General features: G+C 53.1%; 7 protein-coding genes across 7 annotated transcripts; 5 read left to right on the top strand and 2 right to left on the bottom strand.

Annotated features, from left to right (window-relative positions):
- Positions 1-277: 277 nt before the first annotated feature.
- AYO21_04460 (hypothetical protein) lies at positions 278-1,548 on the top strand (the record flags this gene model as incomplete). The annotated part of the gene is made up of 2 exons (XM_022654433.1): positions 278-344; positions 404-1,548. 2 exons carry the CDS (start codon positions 278-280, stop codon positions 1,546-1,548), a joined length of 1,212 nt encoding a protein of 403 aa, XP_022513249.1.
- A 961-nt stretch (positions 1,549-2,509) lies between these two features.
- AYO21_04459 (hypothetical protein) lies at positions 2,510-4,282 on the bottom strand (the record flags this gene model as incomplete). The annotated part of the gene is made up of 3 exons (XM_022654432.1): positions 2,510-2,847; positions 2,959-3,776; positions 3,846-4,282. 3 exons carry the CDS (start codon positions 4,280-4,282, stop codon positions 2,510-2,512), a joined length of 1,593 nt encoding a protein of 530 aa, XP_022513248.1.
- A 951-nt stretch (positions 4,283-5,233) lies between these two features.
- On the top strand, positions 5,234-7,069 carry AYO21_04458 (hypothetical protein; the record flags this gene model as incomplete). The annotated part of the gene is made up of 3 exons (XM_022654431.1): positions 5,234-5,555; positions 5,754-5,862; positions 5,920-7,069. The coding sequence occupies 3 exons, from the start codon at positions 5,234-5,236 to the stop codon at positions 7,067-7,069; spliced, it is 1,581 nt and encodes a 526-aa protein (XP_022513247.1).
- A 2,522-nt stretch (positions 7,070-9,591) lies between these two features.
- AYO21_04457 (hypothetical protein) lies at positions 9,592-13,218 on the top strand (the record flags this gene model as incomplete). Its single annotated transcript, XM_022654430.1, has 6 exons — positions 9,592-9,937; positions 10,004-10,302; positions 12,222-12,302; positions 12,352-12,781; positions 12,849-13,138; positions 13,201-13,218. The coding sequence occupies 6 exons, from the start codon at positions 9,592-9,594 to the stop codon at positions 13,216-13,218; spliced, it is 1,464 nt and encodes a 487-aa protein (XP_022513246.1).
- A 1,266-nt stretch (positions 13,219-14,484) lies between these two features.
- Positions 14,485-15,879, top strand: AYO21_04456 (pyridoxal kinase; the record flags this gene model as incomplete). Its single annotated transcript, XM_022654429.1, has 1 exon — positions 14,485-15,879. One exon carries the CDS (start codon positions 14,485-14,487, stop codon positions 15,877-15,879), a length of 1,395 nt encoding a protein of 464 aa, XP_022513245.1.
- Positions 15,880-16,228: 349 nt separating this feature from the next.
- AYO21_04455 (deoxyuridine 5'-triphosphate nucleotidohydrolase) lies at positions 16,229-16,822 on the bottom strand (the record flags this gene model as incomplete). The annotated part of the gene is made up of 1 exon (XM_022654428.1): positions 16,229-16,822. One exon carries the CDS (start codon positions 16,820-16,822, stop codon positions 16,229-16,231), a length of 594 nt encoding a protein of 197 aa, XP_022513244.1.
- A 554-nt stretch (positions 16,823-17,376) lies between these two features.
- AYO21_04454 (hypothetical protein) lies at positions 17,377-18,671 on the top strand (the record flags this gene model as incomplete). The annotated part of the gene is made up of 3 exons (XM_022654427.1): positions 17,377-17,475; positions 17,581-17,876; positions 17,951-18,671. The coding sequence occupies 3 exons, from the start codon at positions 17,377-17,379 to the stop codon at positions 18,669-18,671; spliced, it is 1,116 nt and encodes a 371-aa protein (XP_022513243.1).
- Between the last annotated feature and the right edge of the window lie 8,326 nt (positions 18,672-26,997).

The raw sequence follows: 26,997 nt of genomic DNA, 5'->3' as shown, positions 1-26,997 counted from the left end.
CCCCTCATCCTCGTCGGTGGACTCTTGTGCCCACTGTTTCCGGTGTCGACGTCAAAGCAGAGAGGCTATTGTGATACCTAATTTGGTCCAAGGTCAATAGGACCCTCCTCCCTTCGGCACCTGCCAGTTTCATCCGCCCATCTGAGCAGGAGCTGGACATTAAAACAGGCATTTCTCTATCTCAGGCGTTGTCTCTCGGCTCTGCCAGGCGTTTTTGTTTCCCTGAATCTCGTCATTTTGTGCCCTGCCACTCGCTGGATTGATTATTGTTGCGGCCATGTCCGACCAGAATGGGACACTCAATGGCACCTCCAAACCGTCTGTGTTGATAGTGGGGGGTCTCGGTATATGCAGGCCCTTTGAGATGCGTCGCAAAGCGTATGCGCTAACAGGTTTCTACCAGGGTATATTGGTCGCTTTCTGGCAAAATACATTCATTCGCAGAACCTAGCCTCCTCCGTTCGTCTCGTCGATAAAGTCCTCCCTCAGCTCGCCCATCTTGCGCCAGAATTCAGCGATGCATGCTCCCAGGACAAGTTCATACAGGCCGATGCGTCTCGCGAGACGTCGATGGCCCGTGTTTTTGAGCATCCGGACGGACCCGATCGAACCTGGGACTTCGTCTTCAACTGCGCCGGCGAGACAGCTTGGTCGCAGACTTCAGAAATATATAAACTGCGCTCATGGCAGCTGAGTGTGACACTGGCGAAGGAAGCAGCCCAACGTCGCGTCAAGTCCTTTGTCGAAGTCAGTACAGGCATGGTTTACGCTCCGAACCGTACTCCACGCAACGAGCAAGACAAGTTGAAGCCGTGGCTGAAACTGGCCAAGGTGAAGCTAGAAGCCGAACAAGAGCTGTCGAGAATACCAGGCTTGAATCTGGTCATCCTGCGCTTAGCGCATGTCTACGGACAGTATGACTCCAAATTCATTGCCAAAGGATTATGTCTTGCTCGTGTCTATCAAGAACAGCAAAAGGAGATGAAATGGCTGTGGACCGAGGACTTGAGGATCAACACAGTTTACGTAGAAGACGTTGCGCGAGCCTTGTGGGCAGCGGCAGAGTGGAGGTCGGAGAATTCAACCATCTCATCATCTTCTTCGCCTACAGTCACCCGAAGACCGACATTAACAAAAGGAGAGGACGCACCAAGCGGCAACGTGCCCATATTTAACATCGTCGACCATGGCGAAACAAGCCAGGGAAAACTGGCTGAAGTTATTTCCAAAGTTTTCGATATCAAGACTGGGTTCCACGGGACCATCATATCATCTTTTGCAAAGATGAATCTCGAGCACGTCGTCGACGATCTCAATGAAGATATTCTTCAGCCGTGGGCCGATATGCTCGAGAAAAAGGGCATCACGAAACCCGGTCCTCTCAGTCCTTTTATGGAAAAGGAGTTGCTCAAAGACACAGATCTGAGTCTAGACGGCAGCTTATTCGAACGCGTCGTGGGTTTCAAGTACGAGCGGCCTGATGGCCTGACAGAGGAGGGCGTGAGAGAGATGGTCTCAAGTTATGAGAGGATGGAATGGTGGCCCTGATGCGTGTTTTGTTTGCAAGCATTCGTTGTTGGCGTTTCAGCTCCAGCGTCGAGCTCTCGGGAGCTACGCACTGACGCACTTTGTTTTGGGATGTTGACCATTTTCTGGCTTGGGTTCACGTTGTCTGGGTATTTGTTTTCCGGGCATATCGGTTCCCAAGGAGGGGTTTCAGTTCCACTTGACTCATTCAGTTGAAGCATGCATCCAAGGCCACGAGGCTCCTTTTATTCCAGCCGAGAACGAACCCAGAAAATCAAAACGAAACAAACTCGATGCCGAGAACCACGGCTGTACATAACGAACAAGAAGACATGCTGGATGACAAGACGAAGCGAGCGCCTATTTCAGACAGCCAGAGCTTAATCGTGTGTAAAGGGAGCGACACGGGCGTTGATATTACTATTACTATTACTATTACTATTACTGGATAGGGTAGGGCTAGGATGGGTAGGCTAGGGCAGGATAATGTAGACCGTTTTTGTTTTCTGTAATGGACAAACCCCTTTCGAGTGGAAAGAGGATCAAACAAGTCGAACGAATGATACAGATGTACAGATGTACTCTCGATTGACTACCCGAGAAAGAGTCAGGGAGAAGGGGTCAGGGAGACTCAAGTGAATTTTCCTTTTTGTTTTGTGCCTTTTCCCATGAAATCCGGGAAGGTGTCTCTAGACAGCTAGCTCTATCTCTTTCCGTCTGAGTATGGGGTGATCGGAGACGGGCTGCGTGGGTTCTAGAGTCGATGCACGACTCTAACGATCGACCGACCGAGTCCATTCCGTTCCATTCATCTACCGCGTCCATCTTGCTTTTTCTTTTCCAGTGCCCGTGTCACGTAGTGTCACACACATCTTCATCATAGTCATCCGATGGCCTGTCTCACCGAGTTTCGAGAAGAAAAACCTTAGGTCCTCTTCTGTGGGGCAAACGGACGCACACACGCACAAAGGGCTCAAGAATCTCAGGCGGAGCTTGCGGTGATGATGCCTACTTTCATCCTCCAGATCCGAGTGCCCATCCGAGCTGCGTGGCGTAGGTCGTTCTGAAAGTCGCGCCAGCCGAGAGCAATGACCCGCCACTCCTCCTCGGTGAAGTCGTCGACGTTGGTCCGTGGTGCTGGAGTTGCCGGAGCAGAGGACTCGGCGCGTGTTGGCTTGGGAAGGGATACCTGCGGCGCTGGGAGGTGGCTCGTCGCGTCCGACATCTCGCGGTCGGAGACAGTGTGGTCGCAAGCACCACCAAGATGGGACTGGGTTGAGATCTCGGCACGAGCAACACCGCCAGCACTGTGCTTCTCTGCTAGGGTGGGACGCGTAGCAAGGTTAGTGGGATGCCGGACAGCCTGGTTCTCAAAGCGTCCGGCCGACACGAATCGGCAAATGTCATTCCATCCGTAACTGAGTACCTAACCCAGAACAGCTGATGGGGAAACGTCGACGCGGTAGCATGCTCCGAGGAAGAATGGTGCAAGTTTGTGCTCTTGGACGGGTGCAGAGGGCCACTGGTACGCTGGTGCAAGGGACGCCGCGGCCGTGTGCGAGATGGTATTGAAGTTGCTTCGCGTAGGCAGGCGAGAGACGCTAATGTAGACAGACATAACCGACGGGAGCGATGGCGGAATTAGTGCTTGAGAGACCAGGGATCGAGGTAAGCTTGGGGCTCCGTGCGTCATGAAAGGCTCGTTCGATTGTGATGCGCGGTGCTGACGATGGTCATCATCATGGTAATGAGCGAGGCCAGGATTCGGCTTGTTTGTTTTGGCAAGGCTGGCAGTATTGCTCTCTTTCTCCGGCTTCGCCTGATGCGTGCCTTGACCGTCATCCAGCTCCTCGACTCGCATAACATGAGTTTGCCATAGTTCCTCAAACGTGTGCGGGTCACTGTTGGCGCGGATCTCGACCAGACGCACAATAAGGTCCATGATGGCCTCCTCTGTATGATCAGAATCCATCCTCTGCGCGGGAGGAGGAGCCATTCGGGCGACGTGCGCGGCCAATTTGTCTAATTTCGCAGTAGCTCGGGCACGGGCGCGCTCATAAGCAGTGATTGGCGAAGAAGAAGAAGAAGAATGAGTGTCCGCGTCGGCCGGGTATAAATCTTCACCATCAGTCTCGGCGCGCCTGGAAAACCTGCCCCGTTGTGTTGGGCCTTGTCGGCGGCGAGTGAACATCAGATTGCGCATTTGACGCCACAGAGGATCGATTATCGGAAAGAACCTATCAAACTTCCTGTCAGCGACGGGTACGGGGTCTCATCGCGCAGTCATCGTCCACCTCAGCACGGGCCATGTCTCATACCTCTCGTCTAGAGTGTTATTCTTGCCCTTGATGTAGATCAACTTGGCTTCCCCCTCCTCCAGATCAGTATCTGCGAGGACCCATTCCGATCCGGGTTTCCAAATGATGTACGCGAAGGCTCGGATTAGGAGTTCAGTGATGTTCTTCAGACTGGAATCAGAGCCTCGCTGAATGAGCTTGTGATGTCTGTTCCGAATAACACGGATGACTCCACTGTGGAATTGCTGGTACCTATCCGCGCGGATCTGCATCTGGCGGAAGATGGGCGCGTAGATCTCGCCATTCCGTTCGACAGAGACGATCGTAGTATCGGTAAGTTTGCGTAGTTCATTGCCCGGCACGCTGCTCAGATCTGGGAAGGACAGCTCAGGCTGCAAACCATGTGCATCAGCCTCAGGTTCCGGAGGAGGTTCGCTGGGAGGTCCTGGTGACGCCATGCTCAAAGTAGTGAGATTCTGAAAGACACGACTGACTCTCAGTATTAACGATTCGAGCAAAATATGAACAGAGAGAGATCAGCAGTGGGAGCCTTGGTGCTGGTTTCTGGGAGTTCCCAGTGAAAGCATGCATGAACAGGATGAGTGCAGCAGAACCTTTGTCTGCCAAACGATACATTTTAACGTCCACGACCTTCACGAACTCAACAGTGAATTCAAAGTCACATTTTGAAAATGACATTTCATTGTGAGTGACAAAGTCTCCTCTTCCATCTCCCAACAAACAAAGCCAACTCTTTCACCATTCAACATGTGCGAAACCTGACGCATCGCGGGCTGCACTGTCCTACCGTTGTTCAATTGCACGCTCCGTCATTATTGGTCTTCGCTGTGATTTCTGGGTGACTACGCGCTAGGGAGAAGCTGGAATTCTGGAGATATTCGAGAAAGGGTGTCAAGGATCTGCCGAAGATTGATGTTGTGATTGGGCTAATCTCGCTTCAAGCCACGTTGGTAAGATCGACGGGGACAGGCCCTGTGATTTGCACCCCAGCACCTGGTAACCTTGGGCGCTTAAGCGTTTGCGCCGTTGAGCCTGTCCCCTGCCGGGCCCAACTGCTCGTTGTCGGCAAACCGGAACGCCTGGTTAGGTGCCCTAAGAGAACCGTTCCAGCCGCCCCGGGAAAGTATCGCGCTGACAGCAGAAGCTTGGGCCTGTCGTCTGCAATTCCGCCATCTGGTACCGTGGCTTGTGCTCCTGACCTGAGGCCTCCCTACTCGGTACTACTGTGTGTTTGCCTGCGTCAGGCACTTTTCCATCACGGTTGCCACCATCGTCCCCGTCATAACGCGCTTCTGCAGTCTCTCGCCTCGTGTCCTCATAGCGACACCTCCACCAAGCTCCCTCGTTGTTCTTACCTCTCTCTAACGCCCACATTCGCCGACAATGTCATGGAAGCTCTAATCTATAATGACTCGCCGATTGCAGAATATCTAGAAGGAGACGCAATCCCCTTCGAAGCCACCGAGCCATCCTCCCCTGTCTCATGCGCCCAACGAACCTATGCCCCTCGCGGCTTGCCAAAGCTGCGCGAGCAGTTACGAACGATTCGCCAAACCGCTGCCTACGTGACCGATGTTGCAAACGAACAGTTCCTCGAGCGGTTTCGCTACGTGATCGTCGCCTCGCAACTCCTCGCGGACGAACCGAAGCCGAGACGACAACCTCTTCAAAATGAACAACCCTTCGCACCACATTCTCTCTCGCTCAGAGGTGCTTGTATAACAGCCGGAATTTCCTTTTCAGTCGCATGGTCGCTTCATCTACTCCAGCGGGGATATCGAACATCTCAGTCACATCATTCAACTTGGTCAGAAATATGCGTGTACTCATTGTCCCTATTGGGGGTTTGTCTGGTTCTTTTGTATTTCGGAAGGCGTCAATATCTCGAATTTCTCCGGCAATGTGCAGGGTCGACGTTAGGGAATCTGGTGACGGATTCGCATAACTATGATAGCAGCGCAGTTGAGGCGCTTCGTTTTATCCAGGAGGTCGAGATTGTCTCCCGTGGGTATGAGATGTGAGTTCCTGGGTTGTGGCAATATCATGTTACTTCGCCTTCGCTAACACACATTAGAAGCCAACCACTACCGCCAATCAGTCGACTGGAAGACAAGAACTCATTGAGTCGTTGTCGTGATCTACGAGCCACCCTTGGAGTTACCCTGACGGCCAACATCATACGATGTGTTGAAGCTCATAATGCTATTCAACCATTTGTGAGGGACCTCGACCTGAAAAGATATCATGACGTGTACGAGGTCTCGATGCAGGATTATAGCGACGCCGTGGCGCTTGCCAACAACTCTCCTCTCGACACCCGGGACTCTCTGAAAGAACTTCGCTTCCTCTTCCGACTTCATCTCATCGCGAGAAAAGTTTTCCTTTGTGATCTTTTGGCCCTTCACTCTGGCTCAACCTGGTACAACGTCCGTCAGTGGCGACTGATATGCCATGTGCTGCAAGGGTTAGAGGATGTACTTTCCAAAGCAGGTCAACAACTCCACACTGCTATAGTGCATGAAGAGTATGGCGAAGACGGCCAGGACACGGTGTCGGAAGACGCCGAAACAGCAGCTGAACGGACCATAGACGCCACTACGCCCCAAAAACGACACACCAAGGCTCAATTACGCCGATTTGAAGCGGTGGCCAACGCTATACGGTCCCTGAACGCCAAAGTCCACCTACTTAGGGAAGAGATAAACTCTCTCAAGTCGAAAGATGACTCCGCCCTCAGCATGGCCATCACTGGGCATTACGATCAGCTAGGGGCTGAGATTCGAAACGCCCTAGTCGAGTGGGAAAAGGGGCGAAACACCATGTTCCTCAACGTTGGGACCGAACGTGACAATCGTTTCTCCATATCGTCCAGCGGCATGCGATCGCCAGCGTCGCCCTCTCCGAGCAGTCTGGGTGGAGTGACGGTGGTGGATGGAGGACCTGCAGAAGCACTAAAGCTGCTGAGTGGCGACGAACGGAGCTCATCTGATGGGGGTGTAGGATTGGATGAAGAGGTGTTCGAAGCGGTGGCCTTGCCACGCAAGAGGATGTCTTGGGCGCCAATGAGCCGTGAAGAGAAGCTCAACAAACTTCAAGAGGACCGGAGGAAGCGGGCCACCTTTCAGGAGCACGCCGAAAATACGACCAACATGCTGCGGGAACTGCAGATGGTAATCAAACATCGCCCTCCGGCCAGATCTGATACGCGCATCACTTCGATATAACCCACCCCTCGCGGTCTCGTCCGCTGCACGTCGGCTTCCCCTAGTCCGGGGCCTGTGTGATTTCGAATCGAGACTTACCTTGTTTCAATATTGACGACAATAATTTCATGAAGCACATGCAGGGAGTTCAGGGGATGGTTCTCGGCCATACGCCAGGTGTGGCTGGCTTTTCTTTCGCGGGAGAAATATCGGGCGTTTTCGAACAACCAAAAAAAGGATCAGGTCATTTACCGAGGCAGGAAGGTCATATTTCGGTTGGACATATTGTGCGTTTCGGGCATTTGCACGAAGTTTCCAAGCTGGTTTGCGCCGAATGGGAGAGGGCGATGCGAGAAGGTGGCCTCGGAGGTGGCCTCAGGGGTGGCTTGCTCAGCGGATAGCTGTGACTGCGGTGGGTGGGTAATGGAGACGGTCGAAACAGAAACAAAGACCAAGATGGCGCGAAACCAGAAGGTTTACACATAATCTCTTTTGTGAAGTGGTGGTTGCCAATTTGTGATGGCACTGGACACATGAGGGTTTCGAGACGGGTTGTGGTTGATGATATAAAAACTGTGGGCAGTCTTGACCATATCGGACTCGGAACAAAGTGCTACATAATCCTCCGTTGTTGCCCTGCGTTGATCACTGCAGGGTGTTTAGTAATTGCTGCAGAGCTCTCGCTAGAATCCCTCGGAAGGGAATACAACCGCTGGGGTTCGGTGGAAGAGCGAACTCGGATCACTGAAGAGGCCGGAAGTGTGGCTGATGAGGGCACGAGGGAGCCCTTCTTCGCTCTTGTTCTGGGCCGTTACTCTTCTCTGACTGGTTCACTGGCCCTTGCCATATGCCGTGCCTTGCGTGAGAGAGTGACCGCGAGCCCGACCCCATGGGCTGGTTGGCTTCTGGTTGGGTAGACAGCAGAGTCTGAGCCACAGGCAGCGGGATGTAAGGTCGACCCGGCACCGACGCCAGTCCAGTTAAAGCCCTACAGACCAAATCGAGTTGGCCCAGTCAGGGCTCCTGTTGCGTTATTTCCCGATCTTGTCCTTAAGAGTTAGGCATGGCCTTCTGATGGAGTTATTCTCTGTGCTTGTACGAAAAGTGTAGCCCTCATCGACGCCATCGCTGCGCTGCGTTTTTTTTTTGCTCCTTTCTCCTCCTTTTTCCAGCTCTCGACATTCCTCGCTGTTTAGATATCTCGGATTTCGGGAAATTTTTTCTCACGCGGTACGCTAGGCGGGTCGCGGGCGACGTAATATTAATAACTGTGTACCTCGTACTTGGTAAAGCATCATGGAGATTTGCGATATTGGCTCATTGCGATTCCCTTCCCCTCGCTTCCGCAAATGCCTTGGCACATCAGCATTTCCTATTTCCACCGAAATAGTCCCTTACCTCCCACCTCGTTTAGTCAGATCTGAGTTCTTCCAACGTCGTTCAGATTCCCATCGCACGCAAATGCCCATCATATCGGGCGAGAAGAAAGGGACAAAAGGCCTCATACTGGCGCTATTCGTCATGGATGTCTTCGATCGATCTACATCCACGCCCTCGCAGTACCCCTGGTGCCTTTTTCGAATCCAGTCAGCCGGCCCCCACCGAGCCCTTTCCATTCCTGTGCTATGTTTCCTCTCTGTTCGGTCCCGACTTGCGACCCTTGGCAGTTGGAACGACATCTTCAAGGGTAGCGGCGATACTACGGGGACCTCTCGACAGCCCCGAGAGCCATGCTATCCCCTGTTGCGCCGCTCAGAGATCTCAAAAGAGCAGTAGGGCATTTTGAGGTGATACTGTAATCGACCACCCTTTTCCCATGCTTTGATCGCTAGGCCCATGTCCCAAACGCCATCTTCTTTGCCACAGATGTTAGGCAAAGTCTTTTAGAGAATGTCGTATTGTGGCTGCAGGTAAGTCCAAGCCTCTTTTTCCCTTCCAGAGGGGACACTTATCTCTTTCTGGATCTCTTTGACGATCGTCCTAATGGGCCGTCTCGTTCCCACACCCTCGTCAGCTCTAGGTCTTTGGCCATATATCTCCAGCAGCCGGACGTTGCCCCTGGGGCCTTGGTTGGAAGAGCGCATTTGCCACGCGCCAACTTGTAAGGTTTGATCTCGTGGTCCTATAGAAGTGTTATTACAGCCTGACGGTGGCTCGAAACTCATCAACGAGCCCTCTCTGCACATGTAAGTATTGTCTAAGGATTGGCAAGGACTCTTGTGATTCGTCTGCCTGTCACGCACTTTCTGTCTCCATTTGACCCTGTCGCCTGCGAATCAGTCAAGACGACCACTTCTCATCGCAGCTGCCCTCTAGGTATATAGTAGCCACGAGGTGCTGTGGCTGAAGTCTATTTCAATATCTCACAATCCAGGACTCTTGGGAAATCTCCTTCTCATACCTTCGTTTGGAAGGATTTGATATGTCGAGTGTGGCAGTATTTGTTGTATCTACTCGTCGCTGCATCTTCGAAACGGGCAGTATAGACCTTGTCTAACCAACTTGATCATCTCTCACCCATTGTCCCTTTCAAATATTGGAGCATGTCGCACCAAGGGCCCAGGCTGGATGGTCTCAACCTGATCGAGGAAGCGCAAATCGAAGGGGCCATCCGGGAAGTCAGGCGCATCGCCGATACAAATCCTTCTGCTCCAGAATCATGGGAACAACGCCTACACATTGCGCGTACGGCCATCGCCACGCTGGACGCGACGGGGTTCGTGCAGATGCCTAACAGAAATACCGACCGTACATTCGTCATCGCGACGTTACAAAGTCTGGCTTATCATGATGCGGAAGGTGTTGGTGTCACCGATATCGCGGAGTGGTGCATGAACCAGTGGTTGTTGCTACTCCAGAGAAACACCGAGGATCTCTCTGCGCTCAGGGGTTAGTCAAAGTCACACAGCTTACCAATCCTTCCCTTCTCCAATACACCTACTTACATAATTTCAGGGCTGGGTCAAGCGTGGCTAGCTCGATCTCAAAGCGTCCTCGCACGAATCCACCGCACCGAAGGCAGCTCCTCCAGTGGCAGCAGTGGTCGACCTCAGAGTCTAAGCGAGAGACTGTCGTATTCGACGGCCGAGGAGTCTAGGGATGCAGAACGAGCAACTGCCGAAGCCGACGCCAGAGCACACACGGCCGATTATGTGGAAGCACGCGGGATGCTGATTCCGGCGGTCGACTATTTCTCTAGGGCTGTAAACGTGGCCGAAAGAGATGGAGAACCCACCGGAGAACTACTCTCAGAGGTCAGAACGATTTCCTCCTTGGTCCATATATCCACTTCCCTCCACATCTCAATTTGAACCTGAACGGCACAGGGCTAACCATGACTTCACCATATACAGGCGGCTGAAGCCAACATGAGTCTTGGAAACGTCTCATATTCCCACCAGAACGAGCAATATTTCCACAGGGCTATACGCCACTTGCGGCGAGCCTCGCAGATACCCGGCTTTCGCTTATCTGCTTACCTACAGAGGTACTGGATACCTTGCGATCCCCTTTCCACGACAGTCTTCGACTAACTAGGTGCATAGTTACCTTGATGATTTTGGCCGGTTGGTAGACTGACATTTCAGTCGGGTTCGAAGCTTTTCTCACGCAATGACGCGTGCAAGGGGGACGGGAGCAAGGTTGCTGGCAACCAACGCCCTTGGGCTTATCATTTTCGGTTTATTTCCATGTTACATATTCTGCGGTATCTATTTTCTGTAACCAGCCAGGTCACAACCAACAGCGTATCAGATCGTTGCAATGAACGGAAAAATGTTCCCTTCCTTTCGACTAGATCTCCTTTGCAGTCTGGGAAAGGCGATCTGGAGGGCCACACGACCTCCCTTTCCTGGCGAGTCCTGGCCCTGTCAACCAGGAGACTCTGAGCATATTCACTTTTTTTTTTCTGGATCCCTGGCCTTGGATCCTATGTTCCATTGCATCGTGGTGCCATGCACTCCACAGAGAACAGACTTTTCTCCGTCGGCTACGGTCCACGAGCCTGAGGTTGCCCTTGCTGCCACGTTGTACTAGTGAGGACCCAGTAATCGGTTCCACGTCGCCACATGCCAGGCTCCACTGTGCTTCACCAGGGAAGCCCATAACATGTGGGCGTTGACGGTCACATGCGGTTCACTCGGGAAAGACGGCTGAGAAAGGTCTGCACGTCGAGTGTAACGGTGGCGGTAACAGGCACAAACCCCCACCAGGATAGAAAGCTGGACATGTAAAGTGGTAAGAAAGGAACGCCAGGGTGCCATGGTGCTCATACCCTGAGGGACGGACATTACGAATGGGTTGGCTATTGCTGCAGGAGAATTTGGGTACTCGTACTCGTTCCCTTTGTTGCGATGTCAGGGGAACATTCGGATAGGCCAGTGCTGTGTGGCGAATACGCTGGCGCGGATACTAGGATATCCAAGTACTCGTAGGGCCACGAGGCTGAGCCGGACACGGGGGCGGACTTGCTGCCTACTCGTAGGTACCCGCCAGTGTTCGTCATTCGTCATAAGCAGGGCGCGGCGCCTCACGTGATACGACAGGTTGAGAATGAACTTGATTGCGCATGCATGGAAGATTGGGTGAGATCAAGAGCCAGTAGTCTGTCTGTGAGAATTCGAATGTCTTTAGTGCACATCCCTAACAGGGGCCATACCGCTGCTCAGCGACCAAGGAGAGGGAAAGAACCGGGTTGTGCATCTGCAGGTCGTCTGGAAAGGGTTGGAACTCGGGCAAACATCAAAGCAGCACTGGACTTTTGCTCTCTCGAAGCGAGAACATCCAGTAGCATGGGAAAGCAGCAAAATGCCTCTCGCCTTGGGGGAATTTCCAGCAGCCACGATGACGCAGTAGTGAGTGAGCAGTAGGGCAATCCCGGCGGATGGACAGATCACTTCATAAAAGGAGGCTCGGCAGGGCGGAAGCCTCAGCACGTGATTATGAGCCAAGACCAGAGCGTAAGTGGTTCGAAAGCGGTTTAGCCTCGAACGCGCTTCGCGACCCGTGTCGTGCAATATCGAAATTCATGACCTGTGTGCTTGTCCATTGCGGATTTGTAGTCCCATCCCATTGCTCAACGATCAAGTACAGTCTGCCAAAATCAATTCGTCCTCACCGATCTATCTCTCACACAAAGTCAAGGCACACAACAATCGCAAACAGTGAGCACTAGGAATCCCGTACAGGCGGGACGCTGGCTAACATCCCTGAAGTGTTGGAAGCACGTCTCGAACAGGCAGCGATGCTGAAGAAGGTACTGTCACCATCCCGTGGCTCCAGACTGGCTTCTAATTACTTCGCAGGTCGTGGATGCCATCAAAGACCTTGTCCAAGACTGTAACTTCGACTGCAATGACTCCGGCATCGCGCTGCAGGCCATGGACAACTCGCACGTCGCCCTCGTCTCCATGATGCTCAAAGCAGAGATGTTCTCTCCCTACCGATGCGACCGCAACATAGCCCTCGGCATCAACCTCAACTCCCTGACCAAAGTCATCCGTGCCGCCCAGAACGAAGACATCCTCACCATCAAGGCCGAAGACTCTCCCGACGTTGTGAATCTCGTCTTTGAGAGTAGCGACACGGATCGTATTAGCGAATACGATATCAAGTTGATGGACATTGACCAAGAGCATCTGGGAATCCCCGACACTGAATATTCAGCTACGATCGAGATGCCGAGTGCCGAATTCCAGCGCATTTGCCGCGATTTGATCGCTATGTCGGAGTCAGGTACGTGGCATGGCGACAAGATTTGGACACGACCAGAAGAAAAATCACTCATGCTGATTTTATACAGTGTCGATCGAAGCAAGCAAGGACGGCGTCCGTTTTTCGTGTCAAGGTGACATCGGCAGCGGCAGCGTCACCATTCGACAGAACTCATCCGTGGACAAACCAGATCAAGAAGTAAAGATCGCCCTGAGCGAACCTGTCTCTCTGACCTTTTCACTCAAATACCTCGTCAATTTCTGCAAAGCGAGCAGTCTTTCTACAAAGGTCAAACTCTGCCTCTCCCAGGAAGTGCCTCTCTTGGTGGAATACAACCTGTCGGGAAGCAGCTATCTGCGGTTCTATCTAGCCCCCAAGGTATGCTTTTCCAGCAAGACGCCGTGCGCAATCATCCAGGCACTGACTCGGGTGTTTTACAGATTGGTGATGATGAGTGAACGAGGAATACTTAGGGCGACCACGGCAAATGCTTGTATGGAGTCACAGATTTACGACAATGCGATGCGGTCAATGGTGGTAGGGGCTGTTACGGATTTTTGCGCAGATTATCAAGGACAATCCCGGCTTGTGTTTCAGGGTCTGTTCACGGGCAGGATGTATGATGGGATGGCCGTCAGCCACTGCCGCACCCAGTCCGTTCAATACAGAACTCATTTCCCATGTCACAATCCCATGGATAAAGGTCGTGTCGGCCCTTGAGGTTCGAGGTGGCATCTTCGTTCCAGATCCAAATCCATCACCATCCAACCGAATGCTTCGTTGTAGTTCTGATTGTATTCTATGGGGATCAATTAGAAACCCCTTGAGGATCAGTTAGGAGGGGCTGAATTCAAGGTGCCGGGACAAGTTTGTTACTGAAAACTGTAGTTAAATGTGCTTAGCTTCATTTACAGATGACACATATGAGCATGTTCACGTTTAAAGGAATTGAGGAGTTTGTAAGGTCCCTTCAATGTACTTGGTATAATTTGTAACGCTCGTAAACCCTTATCGGCATTGAGCGGCGAGGCTCTGGTGGGATGGAGAGACGGAGAAGGGGGGGTTGATGTCATACTTTTTTTTCTCAGCCAAAAAAATGTTTTGAATTGATATTACATGCACATATCCGAGGATAGCCACAGATCCAATGTTTCGGGGTCACTCTTGTACACTCTTGACTATTTCTGTTCTCACGATAGATTATTAGAGGCGACAGACGCAAGGAAGGACGAACGGATCTCCTTTCTCTAACGCCATACCTCTCATTCACTCAATACCCTCAGAGATCCTTTCCTGAGATTTGCGGAAGACCTCCCTCACCCATCCACTCCCTTATCGTGCCGCAACCTCGAGGAAGATGCGATGACGTCCTGTGAAATGTCGATACCAGAAACAAAAGTTCTGGCCATAGCGAGCCATGTACGTTGACTCTTTGTTCCTCTGCTCCCATGCTTCACGTTTATCTGGCGGGCTCAATCCCGATTTCCCCTCCTCCCCCCCTTGTTCTGCGCTTTCAAGTCCCGTTGCGAGACGATATGAGTCTGGCTGGTCGGCTGGCTAGGGTTCCAGAAAACCGGGTCAGTCGGATAGATCGATGGGCTGACAAGGATGAAACCGTGCAAGGTCGTCTACGGGTGAGTTTCTGTCTCGGTGCGAAGACTTTTTTCCTCTTTCTTCCGTCTTTGTCACTACGCACGTGCGCCTCAGCCACGGGGACCAAAGCGATGAGATTGCTATGGGATGGTCACTATGATGCTGCTGCTGCTCCGTCGGAATCTTGTGTGGCCTCTATGCAAAGTCAAGATCGGGATCAAAGTCAGTGGCTGACGGTATCTGGCGGATTGTCTGTCTTGTTCAGCTATGTCGGCAATACGATGGCCACCTTCGTGATGCAGGCGCTCGGTTGCGACGTTGGAGCCATCAATACTGTGCATTTCAGTGAGTTACTGTTCTTTCCTGTCCCCTTGTTCTCCTGGCATGGTCTACATCTGCGACGGGATATCGAACTATGCGACGACAACAATCCCTTCGTCCTGCCCTCCATCGCCAACCCCGAGTCGGCCAGGTCGCCTCTTCTCTCTCTGCATAATCCATCAGCCATTCCTTTTGACATGAGCATTGGTCTGACCATAACTCTTTGCTCCTACTCCAAAGGCAACCACACAGGGTATCGCCAATTCAAGGGCCGGAGGACTCCCGCGGCCGAAATTCGCGAGTTGTATGATGGTCTGCGGCAATCCTACTTGACCGACTTTGACGTACTGCTATCGGGCTATTCACCCTCTGCCGAAGTCGTCGATGCCGTCGGCACCATCGCCCGCGACCTCCGGTACCGCGCCGCCGTCCGTCCAGGCGGGTTCTTTTGGGTCTTGGACCCCGTGATGGGCGACCAGGGCCGACTCTACGTCAGCCAGGACATCGTGCCCGCATACAAGCAGCTCATCAAGGAGGCCGACCTGATACTCCCGAACCAGTTTGAGGCCGAACTCCTCAGCGGCGTGACCATCTCGAGCTTGAGCGGTGTGGCCAACGCGGTGAGAGCGCTGCATGTCATACATGGGACGCGGCACGTGGTGGTGACCAGCGTGAGGGTGGGCGATTCCGCACCGCCCACTGCCGAGGAGAGCGATGAGAGAGGAGCCGCACTGACCGTGGTGGGGAGCACTCGGCGGCAAGACGGCAGCGCGCGGTTATTCAAGGTCGAGGTGCCGGTTCTCGAGTGCTATTTCAGCGGCACGGGCGACATGTTTGCGGCGCTGATGGTGGCGCGGCTGCGCGAGGCCTGCGCCCAGATGAACCTGCTGGACCGGCCGTCGTGGATGCCCGACGACGACGTCGAGGCCGTCGACCTCCCGCTCGCCCGCGCCACGGAGAAGGTGCTGAACAGCATGCACATGATTCTGGAGAAGACCATGGCCGCGCGGAACGAGGAGATGGCCAAGTTCGGCTCCAGCCCCGGCGCGAGCGTCGGCGGCCTTGAGGGCCAGGGCGAAACCGAAGGTGAGGGCAAGCGCAGGGCCCTGGCTGAGAGCAAGGCCGCCGAGGTGCGCGTGGTGAGGAATGCAAAGGACTTGGTCTACCCAGAGGAACGGTACAAGGTTCAGCCAATCGAGGTGTAGATGGTAGATGGGTGGCCTGTCTATCCAAGAGAATGTGGAAGCAGGGGAACGGATAAGAGAAAAGATGCAAGATTTGGGGGGTTGATTGCATTTGTCCCAAGAGGCGCGGGCATTTGGGTATGATATCCCTCCATTTGCTCGAGCGACCCGACAACTCCTATCCTTACACAGGGTGCAGATATCACACATAACATCATAAACTCCCGTTTCTTAGCCTATTCTAGTGTTTGCCATGGATTTTCCTGTGCCGCACCGCACCGCATTCGCCAAAGCTTGCCGCAAAAGACGCCGACAAACTCCTCTTTCGATCCGAATCCGAGCTCGCTATCAGTAGACGGACGAAAACAGCTCAGCCGGTGCTCCCAAACCCGCCTGCCCCTCGGACACTCTCCTCGAGATTGTCGACCTCAACGACCTCGGGGGTGTATATGCGCTCCAGGACCAACTGGGCGATGCGGTCTCCCTTGTTGACCTGGAAATCGGCCTCGCCGTGGTTGAACAGCAGGACCTTGACCTCGCCGCGGTAGTCTGCGTCGATGACGCCCGCGCCCGTGTCGATGAAGTGTTTCGCGGCCAGGCCCGACCGGGGCGCGACGCGGCCGTACGTGCCTTCGGGCGTGGCGATAGAGAGGTCCGTCGAGACCAGGGCCTTGCCTCTCGCGGGGATCGTGATGGGTTTCGAGGCGTACAGATCGTACCCAGCGGCAAAGGCGGAGCCGCGAGTCGGCGTGGAGGCGTCGGCGGATAGCTTCCTGATCAAGAGGGGCGGCTGCGACGAGGAGGAGAGTTGTGGCACTGCCGTGGAGTTGGTCGTGGGAGACATCTTGGGTGGAGGAGCGTCGGACTTGACACGTTTGAGTAGTGGAGAGTTGGGCAGTGAAGGTGGTAAGTGGTCTGTCTTCTTTGTTTCTGTGGATGGAGGAGGAGTCGAGGGTCTCGTCATTGCTTTTGCAGGGAAAAGATCTTTGTTTGAGGAAGGGAAAATGACAGTAATGGGTAGCAAACGCCTCGACGCGAAACCACACATTTGGAGAGCGCGAAACCCCTCGACGCGTGGGGAGCGCGTGCTTGCGCTTCAAGGGGGGCAGGGCCGCAGGGGCAATCGTGGCAATTGACATATTCCATGGAAATGTTGCGCCGTACAGGCACTTGTAGTCCTCCGTACAGTCCTTGCCCTCGCTTCGTCGCGAATGGAATTCCGTAAAGCCGCCCAGGCCGATATTAGTGCCATGGCTATTATTCCGTGACCAAATTCCGGTGGCTTCCCTTCCTCTGTGCCTCTGCACCCCAAACTACAAAACCGAGGTAATTGATCATGGCCTCGGCCTCATTGGTGACGGTCGGCCCCAGTGAGCCAGCAACGAAAAGCCACGCCGACATTTGTCCAGCTTTGTTTTCTTTTTTCGATAATGAGTGCTTCTTGAAAACTGGCCCTCGTTTGTCTGTTACTCTAGTGTGTCTATCTGTCTGCCTCGACAACTAGCTAGACGGACAGCCATGGCAGGCCCAGTGCGGCAGCCGATTGACCTGGCTTCTCTGGAGCGGTACATCGACAGCAATGTCCCCGAGATCAAGCCGCCCCTCGAGTTGAAGCAGGTATGTCTGTCCCCCTCCTCGCGCGCGCTCGCTGGATTTGATCCCTGGCGACCGAGTACTTTTGTGTTGGGTTCTTGGGTCACTGACGGGTTCCTTCGCCATTAGTTCGGGTTTGGTCAATCGAATCCCACGTACCAGATCACCGACTCCAAGGGAACCAAGTTTGTGATGCGCAAGCGGCCTCCGGGGCAATTGCTCTCCAGAACCGCCCACCAGGTCGACCGCGAGTACAAGATCATCAACGCCCTGGGCAAAACGGACGTGCCCGTGCCAAAGGTCTACTGCCTGTGTCAGGACGACAATGTCATCGGCACGGCCTTTTACATCATGGAGTTTTTGGACGGGCGCATGGTGACTGAGCCGCACTTTCCTGGGTTCAGCCCCGAAGAGCGAAGAGAAATGTAAGGGCTGGGATGAAACCGGCGGTGACAAAAGGGAATGAAAAAAGGTGCTAACGTTCGCACTTGTTACACAGGTGGCACGACGCGGTTCGCACGCTCGCAAAGTTCCATCGGGTCGACTTCAACAAGGTCGGCCTCTCCGACTTTGGGCGGCACGGAAACTTTTACGACCGCCAGCTGAAGACGTTTGGGACTCTGTCAAAGGTGCAGGCCGAGGCGGTCGACGTCGAGACCAAGAAGCCCGTGGGCGCGATCCCGCACTTTGACGAGATGGTGGCCTTTTTCAAGCAAAAATCGACGCAGCCCAAGGACCGCGTCACGCTGATCCACGGCGACTACAAGATCGACAACCTGGTGTTCCACAAGACGGAGCCGCGTGTCATTGGCATCTTGGACTGGGAGATGGCCACTATCGGCCATCCTTTGTCGGATCTGGTCAACCTGGCGGCGCCGTGGGGTTGGGTCGGGAGAAACCTGGGCACGGCTCACGCCGACAGCGGGAACGAAGCCTTCAGGGACGGCGTCACCCCGGGGCTGCCCACCTGCGACGAGGTCGTGCAGTGGTACGCCGAAGCCTCGGGCTACGACGCCGCCAGCGAGTTCGCCTGGGGTAACGCCTTTGGCGGGTTCCGGGGAGCGATCATCATGCAGGGCATCGCGGCGAGGTACGCCCGGCGGCAGGCTAGCGGCGTGACGGCCAGAAACTACGGTGCGCAGATGCCTCTATTTGGAGAGTGGGCGTATAGCTTGGTCAAGAAGTTGCAGGAGTCGTCACCGGGCAAGGCCAAGCTATGACGAGAATTCACGCGGCGTAAGCATAAGTTACAGTAGATGGCTCTAGAGCTTCCAGGGAGAAGAGGAGGAGTAAGAGGAACGGATGGAAAGGCAAGAAATACTTTAAACTTGGCACATAACCATCACCATCACCGTAACCATGACCTCGTATATATGAATTAAAATATCAAGGAGCGATGGTTGGGTTTGGGAGAAGGGAGGGCAATCCGTCCTCGTCCTCGTCCTCGTCCTCAGCTTCAGACTCAAGTTCAGCAGCTTCCCTCTCGGAAATCATTCATGGAGTGGAAATCAATCGGACGACAGCTTGACAAGTCATTGATATCCATCTATACCCCATGACCGACCATCTAGATCCCTATCCATCCATATCCATCCAGGTAAATCAATGTGCTTGTCATTGTCGTCATCTTGTCCCTTGTCCCTATTCCCTTTTTTCTCTGAACCTCAGCTTTAACCACAACCTCAGCGCTCAGTAGTTTTTTGTTTTGGTTTTTTTTTTTAAAAAAAAAAAAACAAGGACCCATCCGGTCGAACTCCTGATTGAAGGACCCGAAAAACCGAGTTGCCTAGGACATATAATACCGAAGACTTGGTCTCTAATACCTGCAAAGTGGTCATCGATGAATCTTGTAAGTAAGTACTCGGGGTCTCTGCGCCTGTGTGGCTGCTTGTCTGGACGGGTAGGGAGGTAGGTAGGTATTCAGGAACTGTATATACAGGCAGGTTCTGTGGGCAGGGTAGGTGGATAGGTAGATAGAGAGGTAGGTAGACAGGTAGACAGGTACTGTGAGTAGGTAGGTATTCAGGCGCTTTGAGGGACTGTATGTACTGTAGGTACGGGGGGAAGTAGATTCTGTCAGTACAGGAGGTACTACTCGTAGATAGATGGGTACCTTCTGTTTGTTTGTCCATAGGTAGGTAGGTAGATACTCGTGCGCGCGGTACAGCGAGCACCAAGAACCATGTAGTCCTTGAAAATTGGATATTTCCTACCATTCACTCACTCACTCTTTCATTCATTCACTGAGCTGGGTTGGAGGGAGGGTGGCCGGTCCGTCGATCCGTCCAGGCTCCTCCTATGTGCCTCCCGAGTATCATTGTTTGCTGACACTTCCTTCAGTAATTGCCACTGCCGCGTCCGTCCGTGTCATCTGCCGTCGGGGACCATTTGGTTGAAAATACCTACCTGTGCCTCGTATACTCGTATACTCGTAAACAATCTCCCTTCTCCGCCTGTGTGCGTCTCCTTGCGTGTCTCTCTCCTCTGTCTCTCTAACCCCACCACCTGCCTTTTCCGCCGACCTTTAACGACCGGCTTGCGCCCGGCTGGTCTCAAGGCCCGATCCTTGACTTTCTGTCTACCATAACAGACATGACATGACAGACATGACAGACAAGGGACTGAAAACAGAACCTGCATGCGGTAAGCGAGTAGGATTGACTAGTCGCACCCGGCACCACCAAAAAAGGGAGCGGAGGCGGGATGAGAGCCGCCAAATGCCGCCTTTCGGGGAATGGCAGTACAGTCAGCCATGGACCGTCAAAACGCGTCTTGAAACACATATACTTGGTACAAGTAGGTAAAATAGTTGTCGACCGGGGAGGAACCTCTAAAAAGAGGCTGATGATGATGATGATGATGATGATGAAGAAGAAAAAATAGCTGTCCGGAGGCTAGCTAGAGCCATAGTCTGAGTTTTCTTATTCCCTGACGATCTGTCCGTCGTCAACAGGAACAGAGTGGCAAGGTACACGAATATATTCTTGTCTCGATCCAAAATGGCGCCGCACACTCGCAGGTCATCGAAACCCTAGCCCAACGTCAAATCAGCGAGTCGGCGACAGCTTTTCCCTTTGGGCCCCGTTGCCTTTCTGGGTAATTTGATTGCAAAAGGTGCTTCTTGGAGCTGTACAAGTAAAAGTCCAGCTAGGGCCACCCCAGCTCGTTCACATAAGCAAGCGAGACACGCTGGTGACGCGAGTGGAGGTCCTGGAAACCCGCCCTACCGAGATATCTGCCTCTAATCCCCCATCCACGGGCGACGGCGGCTATCATCACGCGGCTCCGCTGTGTGCCCACATGCTCGGTGTCATGGTATGGGACAGAGGGACGAGGCGAGAAGGAGACGAGGATTGTTTGGGTGCTGCTCGGTCGGCACACGCACTCGGTACTTGGGAGACGTAGTGCTCACCGGCGAGCTGGCGTTCCCCTGACTAAAAACCCACGCAGTCGCTAAAACTCCAGAGCCCTGCGACTTGATGACCACTTTGCTATGCTGGGCTCGTCTAATCAAGTCAACATAATTCCAAAAAGAGTCAAGAAAGGCATGCGCAACAGCCCTCTTGGGTCGCTCAACCAAAGCTTTGTTGTTTTTGGGGAGTGGAGGAGATACACCACCATCCCATTTTCCAAACCATCCAGGGTTCTGTGCTTGCCCTGGTGGCGGCGGGCGCAGGACCGCGTATCTCATATTGGTGTTTTCTCGCTCATGTCGGGCTCTTTCCCGTCGGGCACTGCTCCCTCAAATCATCTGCGCGAGATTTGTCGTCGAATCGTCCCTGTGCATATCTTTCATCGGCATGACTCGTTGATCCCCGAGGAGAGTGAGCATCCTAGGATACACGCATCTTCATGAGTGACCCCATGCCGATCGATCAGTCACCTGCTTGTCGTCACGCGAAGTCTGTACGGACTCGAACAGGACATGCGGACGATTCGGCTTCGACGTTGCTAGGCGAAAGTGGTGCGCAACAACGCAGGAGGATTTTTAATAATGGAAGCACCAAGTGCAGTCACAGCGCAGCGCAGGGCTCGGGTTCGGCCTCGGCATTAACATCGCCGGTTTGGTTTTTGATAATTCCTTTCGTTTGTTTTTTCTGGAATGATGGAGTGGATCAAAGCTTTGCCCGTTGGGGGATGCGGCACTCGTACGAGAAGGGAGCAGAAGACGACCCCTCTCTTCGCGCTCTAACCATAACGAGACACCCTTCTTGCTTTTGATCTGATAGGTGGACAAGGGGAAAGTAGGTAGACAAGGGGGTGGTGGACATGTGGGCACAAGGCGGGATGGAGAGATTTGATGAGCGAGACCCGGTTTTGGGGGCCAGAAAGGGATCATTTGTCTCCGAGCCCTGGGCCACGGGCACGGGCAAGCGTGTAAAAATGTTGCGATCAAATCATAGACGAGGAGGCCGGTACTCAAAACGGGCTGGTTTCCTCGTAGCATTTGTGGCGCCGTGACGATGAAACTGGGGCCCCTTGTTGAATGTGTTTTCCGTGGAAGTTTGCGACCCAGTTATTTTCTAGTTTTTGTGCGCCACGGGTGTCCAAACGCTATCGTCTCCGACAAAGTCCAGGTCCAGGCTCCTCTTCGTCCCCTCCACCCCCCCCTCCCCCGTTACCAGACCAGGTAGAGGCTGGGACGGACTACACAAGTCGGGAAAAGTGGTGGGTGCGGAATTGCCCGTGCGTGCTCGGTACTCGATACGGTACCCACGAGTATAATGGTAATCGTAGGTATAGAGAAAGTTGATTTCAAAAGGGGGGAGAGAAAAGGATGGAATAATCCCATAACCATCAACCGAATCACTTTCATCGTCCCCCATGTCCTTGTCAGAATGATCAGCCTATCATTATCATCATTATTTTCGAGCTGGTCGGGACTCGTGGGTCGGCCAGGGGGGGACTCGTTCAGCTTGTAAGAAGAATACTTGTACTGGTATTATTCCTGCTGCATCTACACCTGCATTTCAAATGCATCGTTGGCCAAGCGGCTAGGGCAAGAGGAAGCGCACACGGTTGGGTCGAAATTGCCTTGAATCGAAGGTTTTGTCCTTTTGGATGCCCAGTATCCAGTGCCAACGGGACCCGACGAGATACCAACCCAATCGTGGGATAGGCGATAGCAATGTAACATCAAGCAACCTTTTTACTCCCCGCCTCGTGCCACAAACAGTTCGGACGGACATTGTACAACTTTTGTCCGTTGGAGCGTCCAAGCGCCCAACCGTCCCAAGCGTCGGAAAATGATTGCGCAGAGAAGGCATCGAAGGTCATCGGGTTGCGTTGCAGGGGCTCAAAGCGGCTACTCCTACTCCTGCTCCTGCTCCTCATACTGCGCCCCCTTCTTACTAACATCTCTCTGCTTTCTACCTAGCACACCGGTTACCCAAGCTTGTGACACTGTGCAGCCGCCGCGTATGTCTGCACGATGTTGTGTTCCCAAAAGGGAATGTCTTCCGTGGCCGGTGACATGATTTGTCGTCTATCGAGGTTCCTACCCGTTGCAAGCCGTGGTATGGTCATGGTCATGGTCAGCCGATGGTGACGAGAACGAGTTGGAGTAGCCCGGGGCGTGCGCCACGAGGGAGGGTCTCGATGAGAATACGTCTCCGGTTTAATGACTCCCAATAGCAAACAAACGGGCGATGGACGATCGTGATGACTGGCTCCGTCAAATGAAGATACGAATACCCAGGTAAAGACTTTGGTGCATTCTCTCGCAAGGTGGGTACCGAGAAGTCCACTTTGTTTGACTGCTGGACAATTGGGGGCCGTCCAGAAAAGCCCATCCATGCCCAGACGTGCAGGGGTCGAGACTCGAAACTCGAGAGAACCTCCGCACAGGGCTGAAGGGATTGATACGGCAGTGTCATGTACCTGCCTATTACGAGGATTGCACAGCCCACAACTACTCAGACAAATGACTAGTTTCCGACCAGTGCACGTACGAGTGCGAGTCACTGTCAAGCTCGGCGTAGGTGGATACGGCGGATTGGATCATTGCCGATCGTATTGGAGGTTTCAAAATACGGTCAAGAGATGCGGCGTCGTCACCGCGGTTTTAAGGATAGCACGTTGGCAGACGTTGGCAAGAAATAATAATCATTACTACTACTAGCGATTATGGAGCCACGAAGCACCGCACCACACCAGGGGAGGAGGGGGGGTGGTGACACTGGTGGTGAGGGAGAAAGTTCTGTGCCGTGTTGATTATTGTAAGCCATGAAGCCACGGTGGATCTCACCTCGACTGTAGTATGTGACTGACTATCGTTCATCAGGCTAGACGAGAACGGGTTCTACCAACGGGTCTACCGTGGCCCCTCTGCCCACGCACGCACGCAAGCTCCTAATCCTGCTTATGAAAGCTTCCGCCTCCCGATGGGGTTAATTGCAAGGGAATACGGGATCCAAAAAGTCAAAAAGTCAAAAAGCCAAAATAATCGATCGAGTGGTATCAAGTTGCTTGGAACATGTACCTAGCCAGCTAGCCAAGTTGGAGAAAAACCCTGTCTATATGTACATACAAACGTGCTTGGTACCCAACGCATAACTTTAGCCCCCACAGCCACCAACGGGTACCCAAGTAGTTACTCGTACTTACCTACATAGGCCCTCCGTAACAGTAGCGGCGCGGGTCCCTTTTTCGTTTCGACTTTCCACGACGACCGAATCAATTACGGAGTACCTCGTAAAGAGACAGGTAGCAAAACAAAAACGATAGTTAATCTCCTAGGACAGACAACTTGCTTACATACATACAAGTTTACCAAGTTGGAATTATCCCACTTCTAGATGGATGGATGGATAGATATCTTAATTTGTGGACTGACTGACCCGACATAGCGGTTCCGGTTCCGGTTCCTATCCATGGACCTTCGCACATACATACGTACATACATAGATAGTACATACAGCTGAAGAGGATGGTTTCTACGAGCGTACTCGTACCTACTGCTCAAATCACTTCCACCTTGCGAGGATCTTGTCTGTACGGAGAACTACTCGTCCTGGGAGTAGGTAGCGAGGTAGCGAGCTGAGCCCCACCTCATGATGACATGACATGATATGCCATGCGGCTCGCCGCTTTATTCAATGTCCCTTTGTAGCGGCGACAAACTCCCTTTTGCTTTGCGAGGCTATGTACCTCGTATGTGCGTGTGCGTGTCCTCAGCACTCAGCACTCAGTGCTCTCAGCAACTCAGAACTTGGAACACGGGTATTTTGCGCCAAACGAAAACAGGAAGTTCTTCGATCCTTCTGTCCTTTGCTCTGCTCTGCTCTGCTCTGCCTTTGCTTTGATGATGTTGGAGGATCGAAAGCCAGTACCTTCTAGGAGTAGTAAATAGTAATAGTAATAGTAATAGTGGAAACTTTTGCTTGATTGACTATCTCTCTCTCTCTATTCCTTCCTCTTGCGTGTATGTATTTCTCTCTCTTTCTGTGGGTGTCTGCGCCTCTCTCGCTCCTCCCACTCCTCCTTGATTCTGTAGGTACGTGCTTGTAGGAGATTGATCCTGCGAGAATACCAAGCTACCAACTACCCGCTCTATTGCATCCCAGGAAGAGGGCGGGGCGCATTGTCAGGAGGCAGAACAAGGCAGAAGGGGTAATGAGAAGGAGAGAGAAAAGGAGAAATAGAAGGATCGCAAAAGAACCCACCTCAGACCTGCACCCTGCGCCCAGGGCCAAGGCGTGTGAGGCTATGACTACACTTACATACATGCTCAGTACATTCTAGGTAGGCAGGCAGGTCCTATGGGTAAACCTCGTGTGAGCAGCTAGTTACAAAGGTCCTCCACCGCACTGCAACTCCGAGGGGGAAAAGCCCCCCAAAGGAACAAGTGACAGGTTGTCTCCGGGTAATATCGTGGTATGTCTGTCTCCTGTCTACCTATGTCTAGATAGAGCCTGACAGGCTGTTTTTGGCCCTCATGCACTGCTGCCAACCCCCACCGTATGCTCGTCTCTTTGTCTCAAGGCCGGTGTGTCAGGGGATCCATGGACCGACCGAGCTCGACAGTGCGGTCCGCAGAGCCGCCGTGCCCTTGTTCGTGTGGCGATACACGATGCACAATGTCACAATGCCACAATGTCCATTGCCCATGGGATTCAACCCGCTCGAGTACCGACGAGTAGTTTGATCGATACTCTCGATTTCCCCGACGTTGACGGACAGGGGAACCCGACCACCCAGCGACAGCCAGCCCCTGCCCAGACAATCGTTTGTCGGATTGATTGTTCTAGGTACGAGGTACCCAGGACACCGAATCCTTTGGTCCTAGACAATACAAATCGCAAACACACCTGGCCGTACCTCTGTCTGTAACCCGTGTAAATGCATTTCACCATGGGCGCCACACGAAAAAGCTTCCTGTGGCAAAAAGGAGTCGTTACTCGGTAATTGAGACAACTAAACCAAACTCTATCCATAGAGGACTCGTCTATAGGGTGACCTACTATTTTGACAAGAGCTCGGAGGATCTGGGATTTTCGCGTAAGGTGAGGTGAGGTGGAAGTGGGTTGATTGATGATTGATTGAAGGTTGAGCGCTGGGAGGAGAAAGGTTGGAAAAGGTGGAGGTTTCCAGGACCAGGACCTAAAAGTCCCACCGGCCGGGTTATTACGAATTCAATGTGGGTTTGCAGGTGGTGAACTAACTGGTTGCCACCAAATTGAACTAGTATGTAAGCAACGAAACTAAGTCAGCAAAGCCAAGCCCAAACAACCCAAGCAGGCTAGCAAGCAAGCAAGCAAGCAACCCAAGTTGCTTTGTCCCGGATACTCCTCGTGCTCATAGGGCAAGGAGAGCCCACGGGATTATGGATGCTGATCATGATACGGGTATGCCTGTTTCATAAAGTCAAGGAGGGGCGTGACCCCGAGCCAGCGTATTGGGAGCGTACTCCTGGTATTGAATCAGGTACAGGTTGAAGAACAGCCGGTTCTGTAGGTGTGAGCATGAGCACCTACATACGTACGAGTCCTTGCGTGGCGGCTCATGTCATCAGTCCAGAACCCAGATGGCGGTCCTCTCCACTAGCTAACTAGGAAGTACATACGTCGTACCCGTAGGGAGCGAGTAAAAGTCACTCAACGAAACCGCCATGGAAGGGGGGACAGAAGGAGGTAGATAATCCATCTTTCCGTTTGCTACGAGTCATTTTTCTCGTCCATGTTTGCTACCTGCCTACCTACCCGCATGCCGCATGTGCAGATGTGCAGCGCAGATTGCAGATGCGAGACCGAGGCGAGGCGAGGCGCTGGCTGGCTGCCACAACCTGCACCTGCGAGCCGCAAGCCGCAAGCTGCAGGCTGTAGGCTGTCGGTACGCAGGCAGCAAGCTCGGCCCTCCTGTAACCTCTCTTCACTCTCTGTAAAGGGTAGGAAGGCAGGGTATACCTCCTCGAACAGACATATTTCATTCGTATTCAGAGATTCGTGGCGGCAGCCAGCCTGCCAGGGCTGCCTAATAATGCCAACGAGCAAAAAGACCCTTTTGTAGCGGGCCTTAACCCCCCTCTCCCCTTTCGCTTGCGACCTT

This window comes from Fonsecaea monophora (genome assembly GCF_001642475.1).
Source record: "Fonsecaea monophora strain CBS 269.37 chromosome Unknown Scaff25, whole genome shotgun sequence".
NCBI classification, from domain to species: Eukaryota; Fungi; Ascomycota; class Eurotiomycetes; order Chaetothyriales; family Herpotrichiellaceae; genus Fonsecaea; species Fonsecaea monophora.
The sequence above is the reverse complement of the archived record's forward strand: the minus strand, read 5'-3'. Positions and strand labels throughout refer to the sequence as shown.